The sequence below is a fragment of the Austrofundulus limnaeus genome, unplaced genomic scaffold, assembly GCF_001266775.1.
Source record: "Austrofundulus limnaeus strain Quisiro unplaced genomic scaffold, Austrofundulus_limnaeus-1.0 Scaffold2, whole genome shotgun sequence".
In the NCBI taxonomy this organism is placed as follows: Eukaryota; Metazoa; Chordata; class Actinopteri; order Cyprinodontiformes; family Rivulidae; genus Austrofundulus; species Austrofundulus limnaeus.
The window spans coordinates 2,758,427-2,784,634 of NW_013952404.1; the positions used below are offsets into that span (position 1 = coordinate 2,758,427).

Here is a 26,208-nt window from a genome sequence, read left to right on the forward strand (position 1 = left end):
GTGGTGTACCTAATAAAGTGGCCGGTGAGTGTGTATATATATATATATATAGACAGAGATAGGGCGCTGTACAGAAGAAATGGTAAAAAACCTTTCGGGTTGATTTGCAAACTGAATCTGAATTTCCTGGAAACATTTATTTGCAACGACTGATACATGAGATTTTCACTCTAGATACTTCTCTCCTCACAGATAAGTATTTAGTATTGAGCAGAATGATGAAGGGACTAGATGTAAGAATTTTGTCTTATTTTGAGGTTACTCTTTTATTTGCAGGTGTGATCGATATTTCCGGTTGGCTTTACGCAAATAAAACAAAGACAGCATTCGAAAGAACGCTTAAAAAGTTTCAAATATAATTAGTAGTAAACATTTCTCTTTATTTAGTTCATGTTTAGACCACTTCTGTGTTTTCAGAATCTATTTGTAGACGTACACACAGTTCCATATTTAACTGAAACCATATGCAGTGTGTGTGTGTGGGGGGGGGGTGTTAAACAAAATAACTGGTCTTACTGTTTCTTCTTGCACTCAGTGGCAACGTCTATCACGAAGCTGGTGAGGTCAATGTAGCCCTCAGCCTTCTCTGCCTGCAACACACACATCGGACAAGTGAGCACCGACAACCAGTAACGATTTCAAACCACTTCCTGACGACTCGTGACTCTGGGTGGTAACAAGCAGAGGCGACACACTGTGAGGCTGGACTGAAATCATGGTGCCAGTAAATAAGTCAGTCTGTCTGTGTGTGAAAGGACCTGTTAGAGACACAGACACAAACAGGAAACACAGCAACACGACTGAACAGTTCCTGTAGAAGCAGACGGGCGACAGAGTCAGAAGAAACTAGAATGACTCATCTTCAGTCCGTGCTGCGCTCTAAGTGTGTGTGTGTGTGTGTGTGTGTGTGTGTGTGTGTGTGTGTTGAGGGGGTTCAAACGTGTGATGTGTTCAAGAGGTTAAAGCTTTAATCAGATTTTCTCTGGTGAAACTTGCACTGCATGAACAAAAGGATATGTAAATAAAATTCAGAGAGGAAAAAATGTGATTTGGTTTTCAATTAGAAAAGCACAGGTTTTCTTTTAAAAATTCAAGAAGAAACAGGAAAAAAAAAACTTTGAAGATATCCTATTTCTTTACATAACAACAAACTCGCGTAGGATCTGAAACAACAGTTAAGATTTAGATCAAACGAAACGGTTTAAAAAAATCCCAAAGTAATCTTGATGGAAACATCCAAATTTAAATTTTACTGCTATATTTTGTGTTCAAAATGTAACAATTCAGCTACAAATGAATAAATAAACAAAGAACCACTCAGCCACTCTCTTGGCCACATTTAGGTCATTATCATTACATGAGGTAATTGTCATCTTTTGACCTTTTTGATGGTTTCAGGGTAATAATAAGAGAAGTTAAGTGAGMTCCAATGAGGCTGACAGTCAAACTGGAGGAGTGGTTCATCTCCTTTGCTGTTCTAATGTAAACACAAACTAGCTGAAAAAGGATCTCCTGAAAATAAAGCCCTAGTTTGTCTTGAGAAACAACAGAATTTTAGATGTTTCAGTCAAACCACAAAAAAAAAAAAAAACCTTTGAGCAACCTTATGCAAAATTGCAAGACTCAGACAATCTGTGTGAACGACTCTCAGCTACTACACCAACATATTTTAGCTTCATGTCTGTAAAATGAAACGTTAAAAGCGCTGTGGCAGCCATCTTGAATGGTAATGTCTCCAAAGGTTCATAAGATTTACATCCAATGATTAACTTCTGAAAGCTTCAATAAAATGTGTCCTGTAGTTTGTTGCTGGTTAAAATTTAGACAACCACCGATTCCCACAGAGACAGAAGCAGAAAATACTCAAAACAGGTCAACAAAACTATCAGTTTAGATTAACAGTTTGCACCGTGGAGAAGCTCAGATCAATTTTTGTCTAGATATTTGCACCTGGAGTTTGTTTACATCTTAAATCGATGAAGTGATAAAGCAGCCTTTTGCTCACCAGTTGATTGGTGTACCAGTACAGAGCTGTTTTCTTCAGAACAAACCAGTACTTCTTCCATTTGATCCCCAGGAAGCCTTTTCCCTCCTTCTTTCTGTACAGCCAGCCCTGGTGGTCCGGGTGACCAAGATCTTTGACCGACACGCGCCTCCTGCTCATTATACCATCGCCTGTGAAAAACAACAACAACAACAACAAAAGAATAAATAACTGCACAGAGAACTTGTCCGCCCTGTTTGCAGTTCTAGGCGAACGTCTGAAGCAACACACTGCAGTCGATTTTGACAACACCCCCGAAAAACCTAAACACTTCTGTTTTAGCCGCTGTAGGTCACAGAGCTCGATGGATAATCAAATCACTTCTAAAAATACGATTGAAACAACCCAGAGTTCAGAAACTGTCTGCTCTAAAAGGTCTCAGCTCCATTAACCCTACCTGATGTGGTTAAAAAACAGGTGCCATGAAAACCAAAGCTGGCCTCACGGAACAAGACGAGATGTGCAGCAGAGAGGCAGAACAGAACAGAAGTGAAGTGAAAGTAACCGTGGGTTGTCTAAAACCCCTCTGTACACACTAATTGCCCTGCCACTTCACGCACGCCCACTGGTGGGCCAAAGTACGGCTGCTGGTACGCACGGAGCAATAAGTGCTTGCTTACCTCCTCTGCTCTTCTTCTTTGGTTTGTGTCGCAGGGAGACCTTCAGGAGAGGAGGACAACGGGAGAAAACTGTCAAACTCTACGGCTGAGAACAAAAGCTCGCCTTGAACATCCTGTTTCTCTCTCTCACACACACAAACACACACATACACACGCACGACCTGTCTTTACTTTGAGCCTTTCATTTTAGTCTCAGAAATAAATTCTTCTTAACTTTGGCTGCCTGAAATATAAATCTTCAATAAACAAGATTAAAAAAAAGAGAGAACAGCCTGCCGTTAAACCCTGTGATGGAGTCTGATAAAACATGTCAAACTTGGTCAGCATAAAATAGGAGAAGCAGAAGTATCGCCTTTGTAATTGTAAATGTCACAAAAAAAAGGTAGACTTACAGGGTTGTAGTCATCAGCAGCCATTGAAGGTGTGACGGATATGGGGAAAACAGCCTGTAGAATGAAACCAGATGAGAAAAAAAATTTACATTTCTAGACTGACAATATTTCTGCAGATAACTCGAAAAAAAAAAAAACATAAAAAAACTTTTAATTTCTTTCTGTAAGAGGATGTGGCATCACGGGCAGAAGCAAGAGAAATGATTTTTCTGTTTTAAATCAGCTTGTTCTGGTAGAAAGACAAATTCATGTTGAATTTCAACATCTGCAGAAGAGGAAGTTGAGTCAGGAAAAAAAAAAAACATCGACTTAAACTTTAGCTTTAAAGTTCTGCTAACAAACGGCACTGAATCACAGCTTGGGTGTCAAACTTTACTGTCATTGATATATAAATAGCAATAAACACACAGAATTTATCTCAAAAATCTTTTTTTTTTTAGCTTTTTCACACTAAATAGTTGCCTTGTTACATCCTCAAAGTGGACAGAGACGTTGAGAAATCCACTGCCTTTATTGACTAACTTCCTCTGCATAAATGAGTTCCGTATTCGTAAAGTTTTAAAAGCAGCCAGTGGTGGAAACAAAAAAAAAAAAAACAAGCTGATGTCTCAGCCCATTTGTCATTTCATAGAAGTGACAACACTCAACCACCTGTTAGATTTCTCATAAAATCTTTGCAACTGTGAAAAAACGAGTCTGCTGCAGCTCTTCTTTTGCAAACACTTAAAATGTCCCAAAGTGAAGAAAGACTCATCCCTGCTTGCTTTTATTTAAAACTACCCTTTAACAACCTATCAGAGTGAAAGCACTGCACAGGCTCTCATCTGAAACTTCTCTTTCACAACACAAATGCATCAGTTATTTCTCGGGGGGTTTGAGGACTCGATGACTATCACCACATTAACCATAGGACAGGCTCGAGTTTCTACATGTGTTTGGTAACTAACTTCCTGACTTATTTCTTTCAAGGTACTGAAATTTCAGTGCAATTCAACACTAACCTCCTAGCAAACTCATTTAGATTAAAACAGTAGCTATCTAGTATTATCCACACTGCAAAAAATGTCCATCTTACCAAGTTTTTAAATCTTATATCAGCCAAAAAGTCTTTTTGATCTTGTTTTGAGACTGATTTACTAAACAAGAACTGATTGCGTAAGAATAATAATCTTGTTTTCAGAATGTGTAAGATTATTTGTCTTGTTAGCCTGAAAATTTGACTCAAATTAAGTCAAAACTTTCTGCCAATGGAGTAAGAAAAATTTACTTGGTAAGATTCTTAAAATACTTGATTTGACTCAATTTTTTCTTATTTCAAGAATCTTACCAAGTAAAATTTTCTTACTCCATTGGCAGAAAGTTTTGACTTAATTTGAGTCAAATTTTCAGGCTAACAAGACAAATAATCTTACACATTCTGAAAACAAGATTATTATTCTTACACAATCAGTTCTTGTTTAGTAAATCAGTCTCAAAACAAGATCAAAAAGACTTTTTGGCTGATATAAGATTTTAAAACTTGATAAGATTGACAGTTTTTGCAGTGCAGACCTAAACGTTAATCTCAGCCTTTAATTTATTTGTTTTTCTCTCTCTAGTGTTTATATTTATTGGCTTTTGGGGGCGGGGCTTATTACTTTGCACCAGCAGCACCACATAAACTAAGCTGAGCGGATTTTGTGTAGCACTGTGTGAAAGTATGTCAAGCAAAAACACAATTGTGTCCAAAAAACGGTGACAACCAAATCTCWAAATTAAAACACGTTTACCTACATGTTAAATTTACAAACAGAACATGTCTGTGCTGCTGCAAAGCTAGCTTCATGATGTTAGCTACAAAAAAATGTTGTTAGCTACTAGCCTAAAAAAAGGGTAGCATACACTAATTTGGATAATTTGATTATTTTAACACATTTTTCAGTAACACTCCAACTATACCTGCCACCACAGTCKCAGTGAACGTAGTTTGCCCCGGACTCTTTGCTCAAAGTTTACCCAGACCTCAGCGAACATTGTGGACGACAAGAAGAAAAAACGAAGGAAGCTGGACAGGTGAGGTCTTCAGGTGAATTCAAAGCCTCTCTGGGTGTTCCCTTTTAAAATTCAAAGAGGGTACCACGGCTTTCTACTGTCTTATTTTTAATTAATACAGTTAAAACACAAGAAGCAATTCTATTTGTATTTTTTAAAAATATTTTTGTTCCTGTTCCGACAAAGTATATGTTTTTACCCCAGATTGAAATCGCAGTTACAGCTTGTTACCGCCAGGTGTCGCCAAATCACCACAATGTGGATTCTTTCAGATGGAAAAGAGATCCTAGAACTAAATCACCTTTTCACACTTTTAAATAATGCTAATATAATATCAATAAGATTTAGTAAAACMTACACTAAAATACAGTCATTTACTGGATGAAAATGTATTTTGCTTCTTCAGTATAGTTTATTGGTTTGAAATTAACACCAATGGATAAAAATAGATGGAGTATCATCCTTTTGGGGGGAAATAAAAATGAAAACTACATTTAAATTACTTTCACGAATATATATAGCTTTTAAATAAAAGTTTGTTCTGAATTTAAAATGAGCAAAACTAATTTAACATGCTATGTTCAATAGCACACAAGAACTGTTATTTTTAGGGCAAAATGAGCACTGCTTTGTATTTTTCAAGATGAGTTTCTAATATAAATAAGAATTAAAAGCAACTAAAATAAAAAAACAATCATTATGAGAAATAAACAGATAAACTAGCTAAGTCTGTACACTATAGATTTAAAATTATATTCACTCAAACTCACAGTAGCTGTCCATATTTGACATGTTTTTATATAGGAACATAATTTAGCCAGATGAGTGTTTTTTAAGTTTTGAAACAAAGATAAGAATATATAGCAGAACGAAGGGAAAAGAAGGTGTTTCATGTTTCAGCTTCCAGTCAGTGTTGTGGGAACGTTTCTTTCAACACTCCTCCATGACTCAGTTGGGAGCAGGTTTGCAGCCACAACATCAATTTTCAAGCGGAGATGTTTTGGTCTACGATACAATCAGAAGGCCCATTCCTGAATCCAGGATTATTTGTCAGCCTGTTGTTTCTATATCTAGTCTGTGTCATCCACAAAAAAAAAAAGTTTAACATTTAGTCATCGGTGAAGTTCGTTTCTTCCTTTTTGGTGGACAGAGAAATGCTCGGCATGCTTTTTAGGTTGATTTAAAGAGCCGTGCTTTGGTGGAAGTGAGGTAATCTTGTCTGYGACTCGTGTCAAAGACCTCCAGGATTCACAGGAGCTCAGATTGGTCACACCATCCATCTCCCCCCCCCCATGATTCATGCAGAGAACTGTCATGGCACTTAGCTAATACCCCCACCCCTCCACTCAGGAACTGAAAGCACTTGTGTGTGTATGTGTGAGAGAGAGAGCAAGAGAGAGAGAAAGAGAGAGAGAGAGAGGACAAAACAGGGCTTTTATTCAGCTGGTAAAACTCACATGATGCACAAGTGGGAGGGAGCTGATATCCAGTGCTAGATTAGAGGCTGCATGCTCCTCACCTGCTGTTTGGTAGTAACTGTCCATTTGATCTGGCACTTATCTCCAGTAGCACAACCACACGTACTTAAATTATTAAAATAAAACCCAAGACATTTTCTTCTTTCCTCTATAAAGACTAAAACAAAGTCAAGGTTTTCTTAAATGATGCTGAGAAAGGTCCCATTCAGATCCTTTTTTTTAAAAATGTTTTAACAGTTTCTGTGAGTGCAGAGGCTGCAGAGCAATCCTCCGTTTGCTCTCTTGGTCGTTTTCATTCCCACGTCTGCCAAAACTAAAGGGTGCCTGTTCAATTTTCCACCTGAGGCACACTCGGCTCAGCCACGTCACGCACATTCTGCTACAATTTACTTCTGTGTAATCGTGATGACATTTGCTTATTGGTGTTCAGCGCGAAGCAAAACTTATCAAAAAGCAAAGATTTTATTAGAAKGGTTATATCACGCAAAATCCACTTTTTTTGTGGTTTTCGTTGTGTAGAAAAGTTTCATTTAAATCAGACTCTGGCTGCAACATGTTAAGGCTGGATGGACAAGTCTTCCATTGTTGACATCTTTTAATTAGTTTGTAAATAAGACATTTCTGCGCTGCTATAAAGTCGTTTGGATTTAAAGAGACAGCTTCAAAAGGAGTTGATCTGAGACACACCTCAGGAAAGGGGTGAAAGAGGGGCTTGTGGAGTTACAGGAAGGAGTAATTCAGACCAAAAGAATTAAATAGACCCCAACTAAAGGATTTAAATGTGAAAAGGAAGGATTTAAAGCAGGATATGTCTACTTTAAAAATATATATCTATATCTAGGGCTGCAACGAWTAATCGACAACTAATCGATTATTAAAATAATCGATGACTAATTTAATAATCGATTAATCGTTTTCTTTTTTTGTTCTTTACATTGTTTTTTCTCTCCAAACTGCTTTGACACTTTCCACTGCCACATCTGCCTTTCTGTCCTTGACACACATGCACAGTAGTGGTAACTGGGGTAGGCCGTGGACGTCATATCTGTCATATCTATCTATCTATCTATCTATCTATCTAGATATATATTATACACATTTTAATGTAGTTTTTAGGCAGAATAAACCAGCAGATATCATTTTTAATAGGCTAAGAAGGATTATAAAGTCAAAACAAAAGTCCWATATTACTTTTTATTGTATTTATCTACTTCGTAGTTATGTCATCAGTTTTCTAAGGGAGTATTGTATTTAGTCAAGCAGAAGTATGTTGAGAATGAAAACTGCCCACATGATGGGCTGAGTTTCTCCAGTCTGGGCTGTAACTTTGTGTGTTTCAGAGATCTTAAATCGTGTGTTAATCTTTAATCTTGTTTGTGTTAAATGTAATAAGTTTGTAATTGAGGCTCTCGATTTCACAGATTCCAGAAACGTCCCTCAAATTGCAAAGAGTATTCGGCAAATTGACTCTAATTTCTGCAGTTAATGACACAGACGGGTGGATGATCGGTTACTTACGGCTTGAGAGAAGGACCAAGATCGGAAATGTGGTTGATTGTATCTGTAGGAACAAGAGACAGAAAGCTCATTCAACAACGWATCGCCTCAGTCTGGACTTTCAAGTAAACTTTCTCATGCGCCAAGAAGGTTTCAGCTTATTTATAAGCACCAATTATGTTTATCTCTGCTATAATCTGACTAAATATTTTTGGAGGCAACTTAACCGTTGGCATTCAGTTTTTTTTTTTTTTGTTCTCCACTTTTTTCCAAAAGAGATTCCTATTTAATTTTTATTTTAAGTGGTTTACCATGATCAGGAGCCTTTTGCCAACTTTAGGAGGTTCTTTGCACAAACTGACCTCCTAAATTCTATGTGACACCTGATTAAATCCACCGTCAGTCAAACCTCATTTCATGCCACTTGTTTGTAACAGCCAGCAGCGATGAGTCACCTGCTTTCTTCTGAGATTTTACCGTGGCATATTCCAAACGTGAGTAATTTGTTTTGATTGAGCGAGGAGCAAGGCCGGATGTGATGCGTTTAGAGTGCGGCGCCGGGGACCAACGAGGAGAGGTTTGTGAGAACCGTTTTAGTCACCGATTCCAACAAACGCCTCGGGCCGAGCTCGAGATAGAAACTGCAATCCTCACCCGCTGCCGGAATTAACAGCAGGATGGGGTTATTTATGTTCTGAAAGCTCAGAGGAATCGAGTTTTGTCACAAGATTGGTATTTCGGAAGATTCCCCGGCAAGTGAAGGCCTCTCAGGGGCGGACACATCGGTGTGTGGGACAACTGGAGGTCCCGAGAGATGACTAAAGTCCTGAGTTGAATTAACAAACGAGTGATTCTCCCACCCCCACCCATTTTTTAAATCTGAAAAACCTCAAATGTTCTGTTCAAGTGCATGTCCTTGTCACATATTTTTAGTGATTTTTCCATGATCATTAAAGCGCTCCACCCGTCACCGTTGGCTTGTTTAAAAAAAAAAAAGATTCCACAGCCTGCTCACTGTCACTCCCACCCGCCCCTCTCTTGTTTCTCATGTGACCGACAGTCTTTAATCTGTGGGACAGAAGCAGAAAAACTTACCGGTTCAGGAAGTCACTGCTGGAGAACCAGCCAGGTTCCTGCGATACATAAAGAAATGTTAAATCATGCAAGCTGAAAGGCTCAGTTTGATGGAAAAACACTTATAGAAATGTCTTTTTTTATTGTATCTGAATGTTGAGTGTATGTAAATGTATAAGGTTATAGTAAATGTATAATTTCATGTTCAGAAAGTTAAAAGATGCCAACATCTGGATTTTTTGTTCTGGTAAAATAAGTCTTTTTTCCCCCCATTATAAATACATTCAGTATTCAAAAAGTCCTTGTGTTGAATCTAAACACTTTTTAAAAATGCATTATTTAAAAACTTATTGACAGATTTATTTTTTAACTCCTTATTTAATTTGAAACTTACTAAAATAATTACTGAGATTTAGAATAAGGAAACAGAAGAATTTATTATTTTTAGTAAGTTTTGGAAAAGGGTGGGAATAAAATGTTTACCTTTTCTCATTCCTTTTCAATGTTTTTACTTTAGTTTTTTTTATACATGTTTGAAATAAACTACCCAATTTGATGTCAGCAACTTAAACCAGTTCAAAATAAAAATCTGAGAAAGTTTTTTAAAGGGGAAAATTAGGCTTAATTAGGCCAACTGGTGATCGATAAGTAACATAATTTAGCATCAAAAGCAAATCTAATAAGCTGATATTCAAACTATTATCTGTTCATTTGGATCAATAAAGATAATTTATAAAGTGTCATATTATCTAGAATTAATGCTAATTTTCTGCTTCTTTTTAATTTAGTTTTTAAAAACGTGAGTGCTGTTTACACACATTTAGTGCCTGCTTTTGTCTTGTTAACAGTTACTAACAAAGGATGGCAACATTCTTCACACATGCACAAACAAGCAATAACTCATCGTTCCCATGCAACCATTTGTGTGATGTGCAGGCATTATGTGTTAGTGGTTAGCAAACTTCATGCAGCAGGTTGGACAGAGCACAGGTAGTGTTTAAGCAGACCACAGGTTTCCAGAAAGTGCAAATTAGGAGAACACCGAAGGCGACTTAAAGCTCAGCAAGCAGGGGCAGAGCAAGACATGAACACACCGAGAGAAGGAGGTAAGAGCAACAAACATTACATGCACGCACTGGGAAAAAAAAGAAAATAAAACAGGCAAAGGGGGGAAAAGGTGAGTGGTGGGTCATTTTTAACGATGGACACAACTTTAGCTTTATGGTGAAAGGAGTTGATCCTCTGCAGAGAAACATTTGTCAAATAAATGGAAGGCAAGGTAACTCTAACCTGCTGTTTAAATGTTTAAAACACAACATATGTGCAGGAAAAAAAAAGATCCTCTGACAGAAAACCTGCTTTGGCCATATGTTCGCCCAGCTGGAAATTAAATTTCATCAGAGTAAGAAGCAGTTACATAAGCATGACCATCTGAGACAGAAAAAGCAGGTAACTTGACATCAGCTCTCCTATTTCACCACATGCTTCAAAAAAACAGAAGCAGCAGCTTTTGCCTCAAAGTTAAAACCAGAGTCTGTTTCTGCTTTTAGCCTCTGAGAGGAAATTATTAATGACAAAACGTTTTCTTTTTTTCACTAACAAATTGCCATTTTAAGCTGGTAAAACGATACAGGAGTAAGAGTTCAGCAATGCAGTTTTTAGATTTTAAAAATAAAAAAAAGGCAATGCTTCATTACAAAGTCACATTTGGTAATCATTCAACACGCAAAATAAAGACAATACAAAAACTCAATGAAATGAACTGCAATTTTTAATAAAAAGCTTTGCAAAAAAAACCCTTTTTTTTTTTACAAAAGGCAGAAAAAGCAACAACAAACACTTCCTGTCGTTTCTTAAATAATACTGTCAGTTTGTCTCGTGTGGTTTTTCTATAGCAAAAGCCATCAGCAAATGATTAGATCTGTGTGTCCTAGAAGAATAATTCAAAACACTGGCTTTAAAATACACGTTTTTACTCTCAATATGTATACCAAAGGCCTTTATTGCAGAGCAAACTACAACACAAGATATAAAAGTTCACTATAGAGTGCATAGCCTTTTAAACATGCACAAAAATGTAATAGTGAGAAGATGTAAACATCTTTTGACCAAACATTTATGCAGCTTGGTTGCATAAAGTGACTAAAAATCTTATGCATAGCTTACAAGAGGCAACCAGTGGCAGACTGTGGTGTAAGAAACTAATGATAAAAATTCAATTCAAGGAAAAAAAACAGTTAAAAGCAGTTCCACTAAAAAAAACTTAAAATTATTTCTAACTGAAAATGAAAACCAAAGCACATACTAGTAAAACTTTAGTCTTTGAAGCATAAATATTGTCACCAGAAACATCTTGAAAAAATAAAATGACATAGCTTATTATGTATACAGAGGTCTGTAAAGAGCAAACAAGGCCAAATTCTTCTAAACCTAAACAGGTTCTTTTCAGTCTGCAGCCTGCAGGTCAGAGATGAGGGTTGTGGGCAGTGTTAAACACATAATGACTTAATGTAGTGAGTACAACAGAAGCAGGTTTGGTTGAGGAGGAGTTGTAGTTGCTAGTAGTAGTTGGTAGTAGCAGTAACGCCAGGGAAATATGGAGGTTTTGTGGGGGGAGGAGGGGGTAAGAGGAATGTGAGAAAGCCCGAAGCTGCCAAAAACCAGCTGGACGTTAACTATCAAAGGCACTGAGGAAGGACACAGGACAGGAACAGGAAGCCCCGCACAGGAAGCACATCATCAGTGAGTCAATAGCTTAAGCCGCGTGATCCAACTGACCAGTAGTGAGCGTTCTGCCGGCGCCCGCTTTGAGATGGAGGTCACGGCGGCCTTTTTCATGTCTTCCTGGTAGGGGATGGTGGCGCTGTTGTGGAGGTCTGAGTTGGAATAGTAGCGGCTGCCCCGGACGTGGTCCACTCGGATGAGGTGACGCTCCGCTGCAGGCCTGTATGGCGAAGATACTGATGGGACCTCTTCAGCAATGGTGGGGATCCGCTCGTTACTCAGGTATCTGTAGAGCAGGTCCTCACCTGGCACAAACAGACAGAACTGTTTTAAACTAAAGGGAGGGGGAAATGGTTTTAATTTTAAAAAATTTAAAAACAAAAAACAGAACATACCTTTCCTGCCTTGTGCCCAGGGTTTAGCATATGTATCAGCTATTTTAACACACGTATCAGCTGGCATCGACAGCGGCCGTGGCTTACCTGGAGACAAAAATTATTCATATTTGTTAAGATTTATTTTAAAAGAGAACCTGACTTGTTGTATCATTGAACACTAGTTGATAAACATTTACTTCAATTGTAGAACAAAAACTATAAAAATACTGTAGACAGAGAAAATTTAAAATGTATATAATGACACAGACAGTGCCATATTTTTTACACTGCAAAGCATACTGGGTAAATGGCATGTTCAGTAATTTCTCTGCCGGTGTAAGTTTTTTTTTGTCAGAATATAAAAATGACTCARCCTGCAACTAAAAACACATATGGAGGAAAACAGAGCTGCGTAATGGAAGGAGAAACGCAGCTTAGCCTGTTAGCTTTCGTGTTAGCGCCTGAGMTAATACATAGCTATATTGCCATGTGTTTATGCATTAGCTCGGGCGCTAACGTGAAAGCTAACAGGCTAAGCTGACGTTCTTCCATGAACCAGCTCTGTTGTCCTCTATCATTTTCAGTTGCAGGTTGAGTCATTTCTACATTCTCCTCTCTGYCGATGCACTTTGGCTTCCTTTAAAAGGGCTGATTGTCAGAAGGGCAGCAGAGAACCTAGTGAACATCATTAACCCAGTATGCTTTGCAGTATAAATAATATGGCACCATCMATGATACAACAGCCTACAGTATTTTTACAGTCTTTTTTTTTTTTACATTGAAGTTAATGTTTATCGAATAATATCTAATGTTACAACTAGTTGGGGTTCCCGTCAAGAATTGTCCGACTCTATTTGTAAGAGGAATAATGAAAAGACTCAATGGTGAGGAGGTACTGACCACGTGAAGGCCTATGTTCCCTCATTCTGGGCTGCATCACCGTAGCTTCAATTGGACAACCGGAGCCGAACTTGTCATRTTCCATGTCCGAGTTGCGTTTTCTGCTCTTCTGGTCCAGGAAGTAGTTGGGTGACTCGGAGCCCTTTGGTATTTTACTGATGTTTGATATCRAATCTGTTTTCATCTCTCTGCRTGCAGGAACAAATGTTCAGTTATTAATCACAGCATTACAGCAAAAAGTAGCATATCATGTTTAYGGAGACTTGAAATGTTTGTATCGCGGTACGTTCTTGGAGGCGTAACAGAAAACTGTTGAGTCATGCAGGTTATCATGAAGTCAGTGGAGGAAGAGTGGGCTGAAGATGAGCGGAGGAAGCATGGGGAGAGCTGCTGACGTGACYGAAGCCTACTGATCCCCCAGAAGCTGCACGTGTCTGATTAATAAAATCCAGCAGAAGTTTACTGCTCTTCTAGCAGTAAACCATTTGAGTTGAACATCTCATGCTCTATTTTTTTCAAAACCTTAACTTTTAGCGCTCCGCCCATTCAGTAAAGTGATCATAAACTAGCAGTTCTTAGACTGCAATTTTCTAATGAACACATTCATTTAGACCACAAAATTTTCAAATTCTGGCTCTACAGTATTGGGTGGGGGGTATTATGTATTTTCCAGGCACATACTTCCATTCTATACCACAATTTACTRACTATGTTACCTTCAGTTGTAATGAAAATGCTGTATATATCAAAAATAAAGTTGACTAAACACCTCAGTCTCTTTAAGAACTTCCCACCATTTCTGACACTCCCACTTCAGCACATTTTTAAATAACRCTTTAGGGGAGAGGTGCTCTGTGGGGCRGGAGTTCGGCTGCAGACTGAGCCCAGGGAGGAGCTTTGTGTAAAAAGGCGGAGCTTTGTACCAGCAAGCGTTTGGTCAACTCCATGCAGCTAACACGTGAGATTCAAGGATTTCTCAAACATTCACAAATGAGTCAAAGCAACACTCTGGGTATGTTTGTGATGCAAGAATGACAAAAACATGACATAAAGCTCAAAAAGTTGATTTTGCATGACACCTCCCCTTTAAATAAGAGGGATTTTTAAATAATCAAGATGGCTCACCTTGGGGTGTATGGCATCGAAGGAGGAGGGGGAATGTACAAGTCTAGGATTGCTGGCTTCTCCTTTTTGGTTGATCCATTAGCTGAACCGCATGGAGACTGAGCTCTGATCAGAGAGGAATTATTCTAGGGAGAAAAAAAAATTGAAATCCATCATTTAGTAAAACCTCAATCTATTCTCCAAAACCACAGAGTCCATTTCTCAATAATCTACAATACACGTTATCACTCGGTCCTGGTTTCTGGATGAAGTTTCTTCAATTTCCAAATATGACTCGCTGGCTGATGGGAGGAGTTCACCATAAGTGGTGAGACATTTAGTGTGCTTGTGTGTGTTTAAGTATAAATTTTCTTGTTTGAGGTAAGGAAAGATTGTAATTGAAGTCTAAAATAGCCTGTRAGATGTTCACTTGTTCACCACAGTTATGTTCCCCAACTCTCAGCAACATTGTGTCCACTAAACATTTGACTTATTTTCTGCTGCAGTTCTCAAAGCTGAAACAGTACAGCTGTTATTCCAACTTAGAGAATGATACAATAATGCCAAACTAAACATTTCATTAGTTTTTTTTCTTCTTTTTCTGCCCAAGTTGCCCTCATGTGCAGAAACTGTACAAAGTTTATATTTGGAACCAGGTGATTTTATTATCCCTGTTTTGACTGAAGCCTCATTATCACAGATAAGGTGAGATGACCGACTCTGGCATCTTGGAGTACTTGTTGGAACAGATGCTGGTTTACACAACCTCCACCGTTTTCAGAACGTCTGTTGTTAGACGATCTCAGCTGTAGTGGTATTATCTCATCTCCTCGTCCCTTCTCAGGTTATAAAACAGGCTACGCATGACTGCACAGTTCTTCAGCTGGAAACCAGGCTGTCTACGTTTACAGCAGGCTAACTGACTCCCAATCGATTAAAAAGAGACTCTAGTGTAGAAATATAGTARAGCTCTGAGTTTTGTGGGGGTTTCACCTGCTAATTGTGAAAAATACAAATTTTGGATGTRGTCCAGAAAAGGTCTATAGCACGTTTGAGGAGCCATCGTAATGAGGCAAGACAAACACAAGAGCTACACAGTTAGCAGCTACATGTAACACGATACTGTTAAAAGGCTGAAATGCTGCGCTCTGGGTGGAACGTGGGCACAGGGCATGTGTCATGCACTGCACTGCACTGCACTGCACTGCACTGTATTTTTTTAATGGAACTAAATTTATGTTAATATTTATGCTACAAAATTAGTAAATATTATTGCTCTTAACAATTATATTTGAAATTTAAAAAAAGCACAAGAGAAAGAAAGAAAAAAAATTGATGTTCTTTACTGTCCTGTATTTCCGGTTTCCGCACAGCAAACTACAAGTAGTTAGGTTCCATGAAAAAAAAAATCCAAAAAAGACTGAGTCCACTAACTGTGAAACACRACTTTGCAGTGCTTCACTGTATGGTTAAAACAGCAATTCCAGWTGGCTGTGTTCACGATGGTGCATAAAAATCAGAGTTAGCTAACTTTAGAGCCAAAATATTTACCAGCTGCCTTGGATCGTTCTTTAACCACCGGATGTTTTGTTATGAAGAAAAGGAAATAAAGATTAACCCGAGTACAATACTTTACGCTTCACTGGCTTCTTTTAATGGCAACATCTGGGTCGTTTGTGTCTAATAAAGCCTATAGAGTACAGACTGGCAGCTTTATCTTGGGAGAYTGAATGACCTCATGGGAATTTGTTCCTCGTCTTTTGTTGTGCATCAAGATAAAGCTCAGTGGTGTATTCAGTTCAGCCAGCAGCACTTTCAGGGTGGCTCYGTCTGAACTTGTTCTTTTGGAACCAACTCTTTCAAAACCCAATAATTGATTGGCAGTGATTAYACTGTACAGACTTTGGCTAAATTTTACAGAAGAAAGTAMGAAATGTGAATGGGAGTGAGTACCTGTGGTACAGGAGGCTTCCAGCGCATGTTCTTAAGAGGGGCCGGGGTGAAACCACCTGTGCCGGTGGGCCTCTTCTTAAGTAGTAGAACCACACCTTTGGGGTCCTCCCTCAACTTAAAAACAAGATTTTTCAGCTGCCAGCCAACCTGGTAAAAACAATWTTAATACACGCATTAAACAACACTCCTAATTAGTGCTTTATTTAGAATTAAGTAGCACAAAATGAGATTCTCACCACAGTCTGCAGATTGACTTGTATCACCTCATCTCCTGCATGGATCTTCCTTGATAGATCTGCAGGAGACTAAAGAGTAAAAGTAGACCATGAAGATTACTTTCAGAAAACTCTGCACAGTTTACTTTGAAAAACTGACCTTCCTACACAATTCCTACTGGTATTCCAACAAAACCAACACTTAAAAATAGTGAGAGACTCTCGGTTTTTGAGTATGAATCTCAGCAGAATTGTTTCTCGTGTCACAGAGATGCCAAACAGGATTAACGTGTCATTATTGTTGATGATTCAGGTCCTGATTTACGTTAAGGCACAGGAGGCGTGAAGACTGGACTGCAGCACTGACGCTTGTGTGTTAGTCACCGACAAGTTGTCTCTGTGTGGGTAATAGGTCTGTTTTTTTTTTTTGTGGAGGTTGTTATATTTGCTGGTAAGCTGAGTGAAGAAACAAAACAATTCCCCTTTTGGATGAGTAGTTCTTAACGCCTTCAGATTTTGTGAGTTATGGTATCCACAGAGGAGGAGGAGGAGTGTTTGTTCTGCTGATATCAGGAGCTTTTTTWAATTAAACTTTATTTTTTTACTGTATTATTTTAAAGTGACTTCTGTCATACTTACATGTTCGGTGGTTCCAGTGATAACGTGTAGACCATCATACGTAGACTTGATGTACATTCCCTAGTTTATAAAAACAAACACAATGTTCCCAAAGGGGATAAATTCAAAGTGGGGCAACAATTCGACATGCATTCCTGGTAAGATATCAAACAAGCATACAGCACGTTTTTGAATGTAACAAGCGGAAAAAAAAGGGAAGAAAAATGTGAGCATTTCTCACCAGACCCTCGCCTGGCTTGATGTCAGTCAGCTGGACTTCCTCCAAGCACGCAGACTGGCTCATGAGGGGGTCAGATGTGGTTCTCACGGTCTGATCGCAGATATTGTTCAAAACCTTGGACTGCAGAGAGAAACAGCAAAATGGAATGTATCAGTWGCTATGTTTACATGGACATAATTAATTGGAATAGATGGCCAAGTGTAATAAATATGCCTTGTAAACGCCCCAGTTGGAATATTCTGATTTGATTCAGCTCAACTGGAATGAATTTGTAATCCGAATGAGAGGGGTGGTATATGCTGATTGATAATCTGAACAGCGTGCATGTAAACACTTATTCTCATCATGTTWTTCTGGCTGTGGAAACCTGACCTGACTGCATGTGTGCCCTATTTCAACCTGATGCACTTCCTCCTGGCTAGATGCTAATATGTCGGGGAAGCAAAGCTGGTCGATTAGCGATCCATTTCTACTAGAAACTTTGAAAGAACTCAAAAATATCGAACGCCTTTATGGTTTAAAATGTAGGAAAGTTGAGTGTAGTAATGTCTCCACTGTTATTAACACTTAGAATGGGTCTATTCTACAACTCTGAACGTCAGTACTTCTGTAAGAAAATTTTAGTGTTCATTAACTGAAGCCGAGACGAAAACACATAAATGTTGAATAAACTGTAATGTGAAAGGAATGAGGAGCATACAACTCCAGTGACTGGATATGAATGGTGGTTTAATGCTGTCAATGCAAGCAGGAAGCCAACGCGGACCAGAAACCAGAAGTTCCAGCATATACTGTATATACGTTCTTCAGTATGGAGGACCAAACCTATCATTATTGGAAATAAATGTATAAATATATAACTGGCGTATTAAAATAAATTATAGGGTCAAAAAGAAGTTTGACAAATAAATTATTGTGMCATTAAATCAATTACATCAATTATTTAGATATAAATGTGTATTTACATTTTAATTTTGAAGGRTTATATTTTCTCTATGTGCTTTATCACATATTTTTTGTTTATGTTTATTCATTACAAGTACATTTGTTGTAATTTGACTTTTCCAAGCCATTATTTTCTTCTTTCACATTTATCACCAATCACATATATTTAAAACATGCTTTTTCACCTAATAATATTTTATTTGTCAAATTATTTTATCGTTCTTTTTTTTCTTAAACACTGATATATTTTCTTCTATTATATACCTTTGTTGTATATTTTTACCAAACACATTTCCCTGAGCCCATTTATTTTTATCTCTTTTTTTTACATTTCTTGCTGGCTGTATTGTCTTTTCCAGCTCCACATGCAGCAGGGAATGTAAAAACAGAGGAGGCGGTCTTAAGAAAAGCGTCACCGCCCCAGCTTCTCGCCTATTTGCCGAGGTCTAGTTTAAATTCCTTTAAACTAGACGGTGGAAAATAAAGGGAGATGACAAGGAAACAAAACAAGAGAGAAATACTGTGCTTGGCTTGTCTGTAACAACTACAGGAAACCTGATTTAAGTCCCAAAAGTCTGGAGAGTGTCAGCAACAGGAAACACTGATKGATGGTTGGGGCGTATTAGACCCGCCCCCTCCACTGGCGATCCTATGAACCCGTCTGCTCTTTTCACTCAGAAAATGACCTTGTTGCTGAAAGCATGTCACGCAGTCTTGATGTCAAAAGACACTATGAAATCTTCTGGGTCTCATTTAGTTTAGATTACATGAAATTATGGAATGAGATACAGCATACTTACAACTTCAAGGATCTTTTCTTCCATCTCGTAAACGCTGCAGTCCTGTTGCGAGGGAGACAGTGGCGACAGGTTAGACTTGTGTGCAGTAAACAAGAGAAGAGAAAGAAGGTATTTAATGGCTAGAGGGGAAAAGAAAGTATAGGGGTTAGGTAGAGACAGTGTAATCAGAATCCTACATATAGAACAGAGAGAAATGGAGAGCAGCCACAAATAAACAGCTTTTAGTGTAAAATTACATCTTTGCCCTACATTTTGCGGGTGCCGTAATTGCATAACGTCCGTTGCGGTTCATTTGTGTGCGGCAGGACTTAAATATGACTGAAACACTCGTTCAGTAACATGTAGATAAAGCAGAGGTAAAATGTGCAACCATGCTTGGAGAAATGGTCCCCCAAATAGTGTTTAGGTTTTTTACAAATATTTAGATGCAATGCTCCTTTCCACAGTTGCGAGTGGGTGGGCTTGTGGAGTCAGAGGTCTCTACAAGTCAAGTGGGAATATAGCTGGGATTTTTTCGTTGTTGTTGCTGAGCTGTTGGAGATGCTGATGTAACTGCAGTCAGYCAACTGCGCTGCTGCTGGTGAAGAGGGTGGGGTGACTCTGTGAGGATAAAACCTCAAGGCTAGTCRTCCTTCAAAACATAGAAGAAAATGCTTGTCAAAACCAGACAGCACAAAAAAACTACTCATCCTTGCCTCTTTATTTTGAGAGAGCCCTCAAAATCCACTGACTATTGTCAATCCAAAGTTAAAGAAAACTGGTATTAAAACATGCAAGGACTTGTGCCAAGCACAAAGACAGATCTGTTGCTCTTTGTAATCTCATTGTGTAGACAGTGAATGGGGGTCGAGAAAGTTTCTCTGCATTTCCATAGCTTGCACATTCCACGGGGCTAAAGGGGAGCATCTGTTTTCAGACACACTTGGCTCATCATCCTGATGGTTTGTTTGCACTGACTAGATCTGCACAGCAGGCTGTAAGCAGGGACTTTATAACAATGTATACAAAAACATATTTTGCTCTTTTTAAAACTTATTTTACATTTGTGTTAAAAGGAACATATGCAAAATCCACTTTTTTTAGCCATTAAATACATTTTGTTGTGTACTTGTCTCTATGAGTGCAGAAAAGTTTAATTTAGTTTCTCATGGTGCTGCGTATATATCTTTATTTTCTGTTTGGGTCAGATTTTTTAACCTGTTCAGTTTTCCCTATTTTCTATGATGTTTTCTGAACTATTACATCTTGGTCTTACCAATTACAATTTTGTCATTTTCATTCTCCTTTAGCTCCAACGTGTAAGGCCGGATGGACAAGTCTTCAGTTTTTGACATCTTTTAATTATTTGTAAATAAAATATTTCTGCGCCTCTATATAGTCGTAAACTCCTCTATCAAACTGTAATAGAATGCTCTGTAAGCTGAAGGGAGGCAGGTTTTGAAATGCTTCATTTATATTCAAAGACACAGCCTCAAAATGAGTTGATCTGAGACACACCAGAGAAGGGGTGAAGTTGAGTTAGCACTGCAGTTCCACTTTAAAGACACCAATTGAATGATTTAAATGTGAAAAAGGATTTAAAAGCATGATGTGTCTCCCTTAAATTGTCGGTAAAAGAATAAAATAAAAACTAAAACTTCAACTAAAAAAGTGTCATCTTATGAAAAAGGAGCCAAAAATGTCTCCATTAAGGACTACACTGTAATAATTGACCATCTAACCAAGTCTTTTTATCTTAAATTCAACAAAAAGTATTTTTGATCTTGTTTTGATCCTGACATACTAAGCCAGAGCAGAATGTTTAGATTATTAATTTTGTTGGCCTGGAAATTTTCCTTTTTTCAAGAATCTTACAAAGTGCAGTCATCTTTAGCCTGGTTAAAACCAACCCCTTATCCTTTGCGGAAACTAGAACTGAGCGGAACTGTGTAGGAAGGCAAGGGCCAGGCTAAGTCATCTTACTCCATGGACAGATTATTTCACTTAATTTGAGTCTGAATGTTGTCAAATTTTTCAAATTGAATAAAATAATCTGTCCATGAAATAAGAGAATCGCACTTGGTAATATTCTTGAAATAAGGACAATTTCCAGTAAAACAAGTTTAATAATCTAAACACTCTGCTCTTGCTTAATTTATCAGTATCAAAACAAGATCAACAATACTTTGTCTGGATGTAAGATAAAAAAAAACTTGGTTAAATGGATCATTTTTGCAGTGTACATTATTGCGGTTAGGTTGTGATTTTGTCATGGTTTGTTTTCTTTCTTGACGGCRATCTAAATGCCAAAAATGAGTCTAAAACTTACAGAAGCAGCACACAAATGGTTTTAATGGACATTTTGGTCCCAAAACCATGTTTCCATACAAAGCAATCTCTCTTGTCAGACTTGAATATATGGTGGTTACAGAAAGAATTTAGCTATGCTTGCATAAACAAGCAAGTGCATATTTTCTGTGGCCTATGTTCAGAGACTAAGCCAGAAGGGATAAACTATAAATACATACTTCATAGTTTAAAAGATCATGAAACAAAACAGTTTAAAATGGACTGCAGGGAGGAGTTGGCATCTGTCCCATCAAGCTTCAACATTTAGACAACTTTTCTTATCAAAACCTTGTAAAAGCAAAAAACACAGATAATCGTTCAAAAATCTGTTTGCAACATCCAAACTAATATTAGATCTCCAGGAAAAAGCAAAAACAGGAGTTGGATTCTAACTCTGCACTGTGAGAGGCTGAGGGCCAATTCCCTGGCTGAACTGATCCCTTWCACTGTGGACTTGACCCTACAACCAGTGTGGATCAGATTACCCTTGTTGTGCAGCTTTATGGGCTTTTGATCTGACACCAGAGTGGATTTGCATGGCCAAGCAATGAAGTGGCTCAAAGGGCAGGGGGGTGCTGGCAGAGTCTGAGAACCTGGACTTCCTTCACACCAGCAGCAAAGCACTAACCTTCTGACAKTCTGGCGTTCATCTGATACCCACACTATCACTGATGGATGTGACAGATTTTTTTTTCAGTAATGAGTTTGATTAATTTTTGCCAAAAAAATGACATAAATTTCACATCTGCTCCAACAAATTAAGAACAGCACCCATTAATGCACTTTTTGAAGGATGATCTCCACTTTGCTGCGTCGGCCAAGATTGGTGATGTGTTTATAGCTTTATATCCCTCCTACATTGTCAGTGAACACACCAAATTCATTCAGGTGCAACACATAAAAGCTTTAGTTTTGAGCTGAAGTTTATGAAGAGTCTGAGCAAATCTGATGTTATACTCTCCCATCATAAAACCAATCACAGTCTTCTGCACAACCCACATTATTTGATGTTTGATCAGATTATTGGTTAATAAAGCAAGAATTTTAAGAATTTATAACAGTTTCTATACATAAATGATGGRGTTACTTAGTTGCAATGAGTTAAAAACGCATGTCTTAGACTCTTTTCATCACCTATTAGGCCTTCATTCAGCACTGTGACTCCTGTACAAAACATGACAGTGTGGGAAATGTGTGCCCCCCACTTCTCCTGGATGACCATGACTGAGACGCCCACAGTAAATCACAAGAGGTGCTGAAATCCCAGACTCTGGCGAGGAAAGGGGCACTCTGGGAAAGGAATTTATTTTGATACAATAACCCTCTAAAAATGACACCTGGCGTCTCTGCAGCCATGTTCACAAGCAGTGCCAAAGGCTTAAGACACGCCCCCTCTCTCCAAAAAAAGGGATGAGAGACTATACAAMTGTAATGAGTTGATTTTGAGAAAATATGTGCAAACTATATGTTTTTGCCAAAAACCTTTAATGCATGAAACTAATAAAAGAGTAACTAAGATTTAACACTACTACTTTATCAGTTAAAAATAAAATCTGCAAGCTGCTTTCAGTTTGTTCTCCTGTTGCAGGCGTCTTAAAGAAGCCAAAACAGGAACCACATGGCTGAAGGACGCCTGCAGCCTGGGGAATGTTGGCAGACACCTTTAAAAGAACGCCGGTGGAGTTTTATTAAGCTGGCAATGAAAAAAGAGAAACGTTCACCAATAAACGGCTCCATGCCGAGGGAGGGGGTCACCTCATTAGCCAGCATGAGGGGGAAAATATCCCAAGAAAAACAGCAGCTTCTGTTAATAATGTGCTCAGACGGCTGGCTTCAGGCTTATGTCACGGCTGCCAGACCATTTTCCCCCTAACTACCTCTTCTTGCACATTTTATACTGCATGTCTATGCCCGTGAGTCGGTATGTGCCTAGTGGAAAAAGCTATTATGTGTGCGTTTCCATGGGGTTAGCATTTACTGTTAGCATGCAGACCTGTTGAACTGTAGTGGTGAGCTCCAGACACAGCTGAATGATCTTGTTCTTGRTGGCTGTGAAGTCACTGATCCCAGTAAGAGGTGTCCTAAGTTGAGATAAAAAAAAGGAGAGGCAATACAGCTGATTGCATAGTTGACATTATTTAGAGGCTACAGAACTGGTGTACTAAAATTTATGCTCAGCAGATTAAAACAGCTGGGAGCCCTTTTGATACCCGATCTAATAAACAGAGCTAATAAAGCATTATCACCTGTCGAGCCAAGCCAAAAAGCTCTTAGCAGCACCGATCAGCTCCACTACGGAGGTAAGAAAGTCGTTCTGAGGTTTGCGGGAGCTGCTGCCATCATATGCTGGGCTTTTTCTGCGGTCGGACGTAGCCATGTGTAAACTACTGGTTGCAGCTCTCATCCTCACCACCAGATTCTTCAAGTTATCCGTTTCCACTCCATAGTTCTAAAGAAAAAAACAAACAAACAAAAACATAACAGAGAAAAATGAGTAAGCATAGAAAAAAAAATTGAGCACCTTTACGGCAATCAAACGTAATAATGTAAACTTGGGAGGGGTTTGCTGTTTTGTTTTGTTTTGTATCCCTGGGAAAGCATGTTGTTTCCTGTACAGTAAGTAATCATTTCTTTGGCAGATAAGATACCATAGGCATAAAATTCCACCCATGAGTCCCCAGATTAGCTCCTGGGTGTGCACGAGCCATAACATGATTTTTATCATCAGGTTTACATTCTTCAGCTTGGCTAGTTTCCTGACTTTGCATTCTGCTAATTTATGGATATTTCACAAGCAGAAAGAAGCCAAAGGGTCACAAGTATGAGCACTGATTTGTGGAAGGCTGGGCTACAACAGAATGCACATTGTTTTATTTGAAGGTGAAACATGTCAGACAAATTGTATTAGAATATTGTTTTCACTAAAGGTTAACAGGGCATGGCACGGTCAGCTCTGGTCCTGGTATTGCTGCCAGAAGTGCTGCTCTGTGTTTGACATGCCAGCAGCCAAGTAAAAGAGCAAAATACCACGTGTTTGGCAACYGCTGGAAATCTGCAAGTTGTTAGTGTCTCATTTTATTCTGCTCTCTCTCWAACATATGGACTAAAATAACACACACAAATCAGTTCTTTCATTTCAGCACCAAAGGAAACACTGGAGTAAATTGGTCTAGTCAAACAGCAGCTGAAAGCAGCTTCATTCGCGGCACACTTTGCATTAAATGGAGTGTTGCAACATTAAGAAATATGCCAACACAATCAAAAGAATTGAAGCAAAGTAACAGAAAGGAGTCATCTGATCTTCTGGCTTCTCATTCAGCCATTCGAYTATTCAAAGTGCACGAGCGCAATGTGGGGAATTTTTTCCAAATCAAACATCTCTTGTGGCTTCTTATTAGCAGGCTGCTCACACACTCCCAGCGCCTCTGACCGCCTCACTGGTGCTCAGTGAGCTTTTGTYTGACAGTTCCAGCTCAGCAAGATAAAACTCCAGTGGTTTGAACTAAAGGCAACTTTCACTTTTTACAAAGTTTCAAGCCAAACTTTCACCTGGTCTGTGTCTTTTTTTAGGAGATAAATTCCAATCAAGAAAGCAGAAGTTTTACTTGTGTACGCTCAGGTTGATGCCTTTTGGGAGAAATGACGAATGGCAATCATCACACGCCCACACTCTCTTTCACTGCAGGCATTATGMGCTTGATTTGAGTATTAAAAAGAGCACAAATAAAGCCTGTGAATCAGCTAAATCAACCTTAATGTAATCAAAGACTGTATTAGATTGTAGACTCAACAACAAGTACATATAGTTAATGTAGGCTGACATTATGAATTAATGGTGGGTTGCTGTAGTTTGAGAAAAAATCTAAACATKTTGGGTTTCAACACCAGCTCTGTAAAAGACATCACGGCTGATAAATGTCCACCAAAATGAACCTAATGTGTCTTATAATCCCTAGACAACAGTTTGGACTTGAAAGCTTTCGGGTGGAAGAAAAGCTTGATTATGAATGCTTCCTAGAGGGTTTAGGGTCTGGATGTAAGGACATCAATCACTGTGATGTACATCTGAAAATGCAAGCAGAAACTGACGCTATGATAAAGTTATTCTTATTGTTAAACAATTTAAAAAAAACTGCTGGGTCACAGAAATAGACAGGAAGTGTCTGATTAAAAATAAACAAAAAAAGTGGGTCGGGGGGAAAAAGAAGCATGTAAGAGGAAAAAACATGCTTGGTGGCTTGAGTTCCTGTCAGCAGCAATGACCTTGCCTTGGTTTAAAGAAATTAAATCTGGGGCTTCACTTCCTCCTGTGGGACATGTAGAAATCTGAGGCCTCATTCCTAACAAGCAGGACCCCAACGGACAAAAAGCATTAAAGYTGCRCTATTTCAGTCGGAGGTGAGAGGTTGCTGAGAGTCCAGAAATCCTGGTTTTGAGTTTGACACGAAAAGGGGAAAAAAGTGTCWAATACTAATAAACTCACACAAGTTTATTATGCAGACCAATAGCTGCAAAAACATGGCAGCAAAATTATCAAAACTGTTTGAGATTTTTGCAGCAATGATGCAAAAGATTCTATGGATGTGCAAAAACCTGTGTCTCATTACTGGAACAGTAAAAGATGGTAAGGATCAAAGGATGCTCCATATGGTACAATTTCCACAATGAGTAAATCTATAAAGACAAAGAGCAACCATATACAGGCTGAGTGCTTCCATGTGTCTGTGCCAGTGGTAACAGGTAGAGAATAATCAGTCATCTAAAACTMAAACAATTCTTTTCTTTTTAGATAAAAAAAAAATAGAAGAGATCGGTAAAATCGGCTAAGAATGGCATTAAAAAGACTTTTCCAAACCTCTGCTTTAAG

The 26,208-nt window shown here is 38.5% G+C and overlaps 1 protein-coding gene across 1 annotated transcript in view; it reads right to left on the reverse strand.

The window, feature by feature from the left end:
• LOC106519151 (connector enhancer of kinase suppressor of ras 3) overlaps positions 1 to 26,208 on the reverse strand; it is a 46,337-nt gene that overhangs the window by 4,833 nt on the left and 15,296 nt on the right. Inside the window, exons 3-19 of the mRNA XM_014010701.1 lie at positions 23,588 to 23,790; positions 23,335 to 23,422; positions 19,014 to 19,055; positions 17,269 to 17,388; positions 17,049 to 17,108; positions 16,431 to 16,499; positions 16,195 to 16,341; positions 14,263 to 14,387; positions 13,138 to 13,325; positions 12,256 to 12,342; positions 11,915 to 12,165; positions 9,158 to 9,195; positions 8,084 to 8,126; positions 3,057 to 3,110; positions 2,665 to 2,704; positions 2,006 to 2,175; positions 517 to 590 (exon numbers count right to left, since the gene is read on the reverse strand). Of these exons, the coding sequence (XP_013866155.1) occupies positions 517 to 590; positions 2,006 to 2,175; positions 2,665 to 2,704; positions 3,057 to 3,110; positions 8,084 to 8,126; positions 9,158 to 9,195; positions 11,915 to 12,165; positions 12,256 to 12,342; positions 13,138 to 13,325; positions 14,263 to 14,387; positions 16,195 to 16,341; positions 16,431 to 16,499; positions 17,049 to 17,108; positions 17,269 to 17,388; positions 19,014 to 19,055; positions 23,335 to 23,422; positions 23,588 to 23,790 (1,799 nt within the window). The remainder of the gene's footprint in view (positions 1 to 516; positions 591 to 2,005; positions 2,176 to 2,664; positions 2,705 to 3,056; positions 3,111 to 8,083; positions 8,127 to 9,157; positions 9,196 to 11,914; positions 12,166 to 12,255; positions 12,343 to 13,137; positions 13,326 to 14,262; positions 14,388 to 16,194; positions 16,342 to 16,430; positions 16,500 to 17,048; positions 17,109 to 17,268; positions 17,389 to 19,013; positions 19,056 to 23,334; positions 23,423 to 23,587; positions 23,791 to 26,208) is intronic.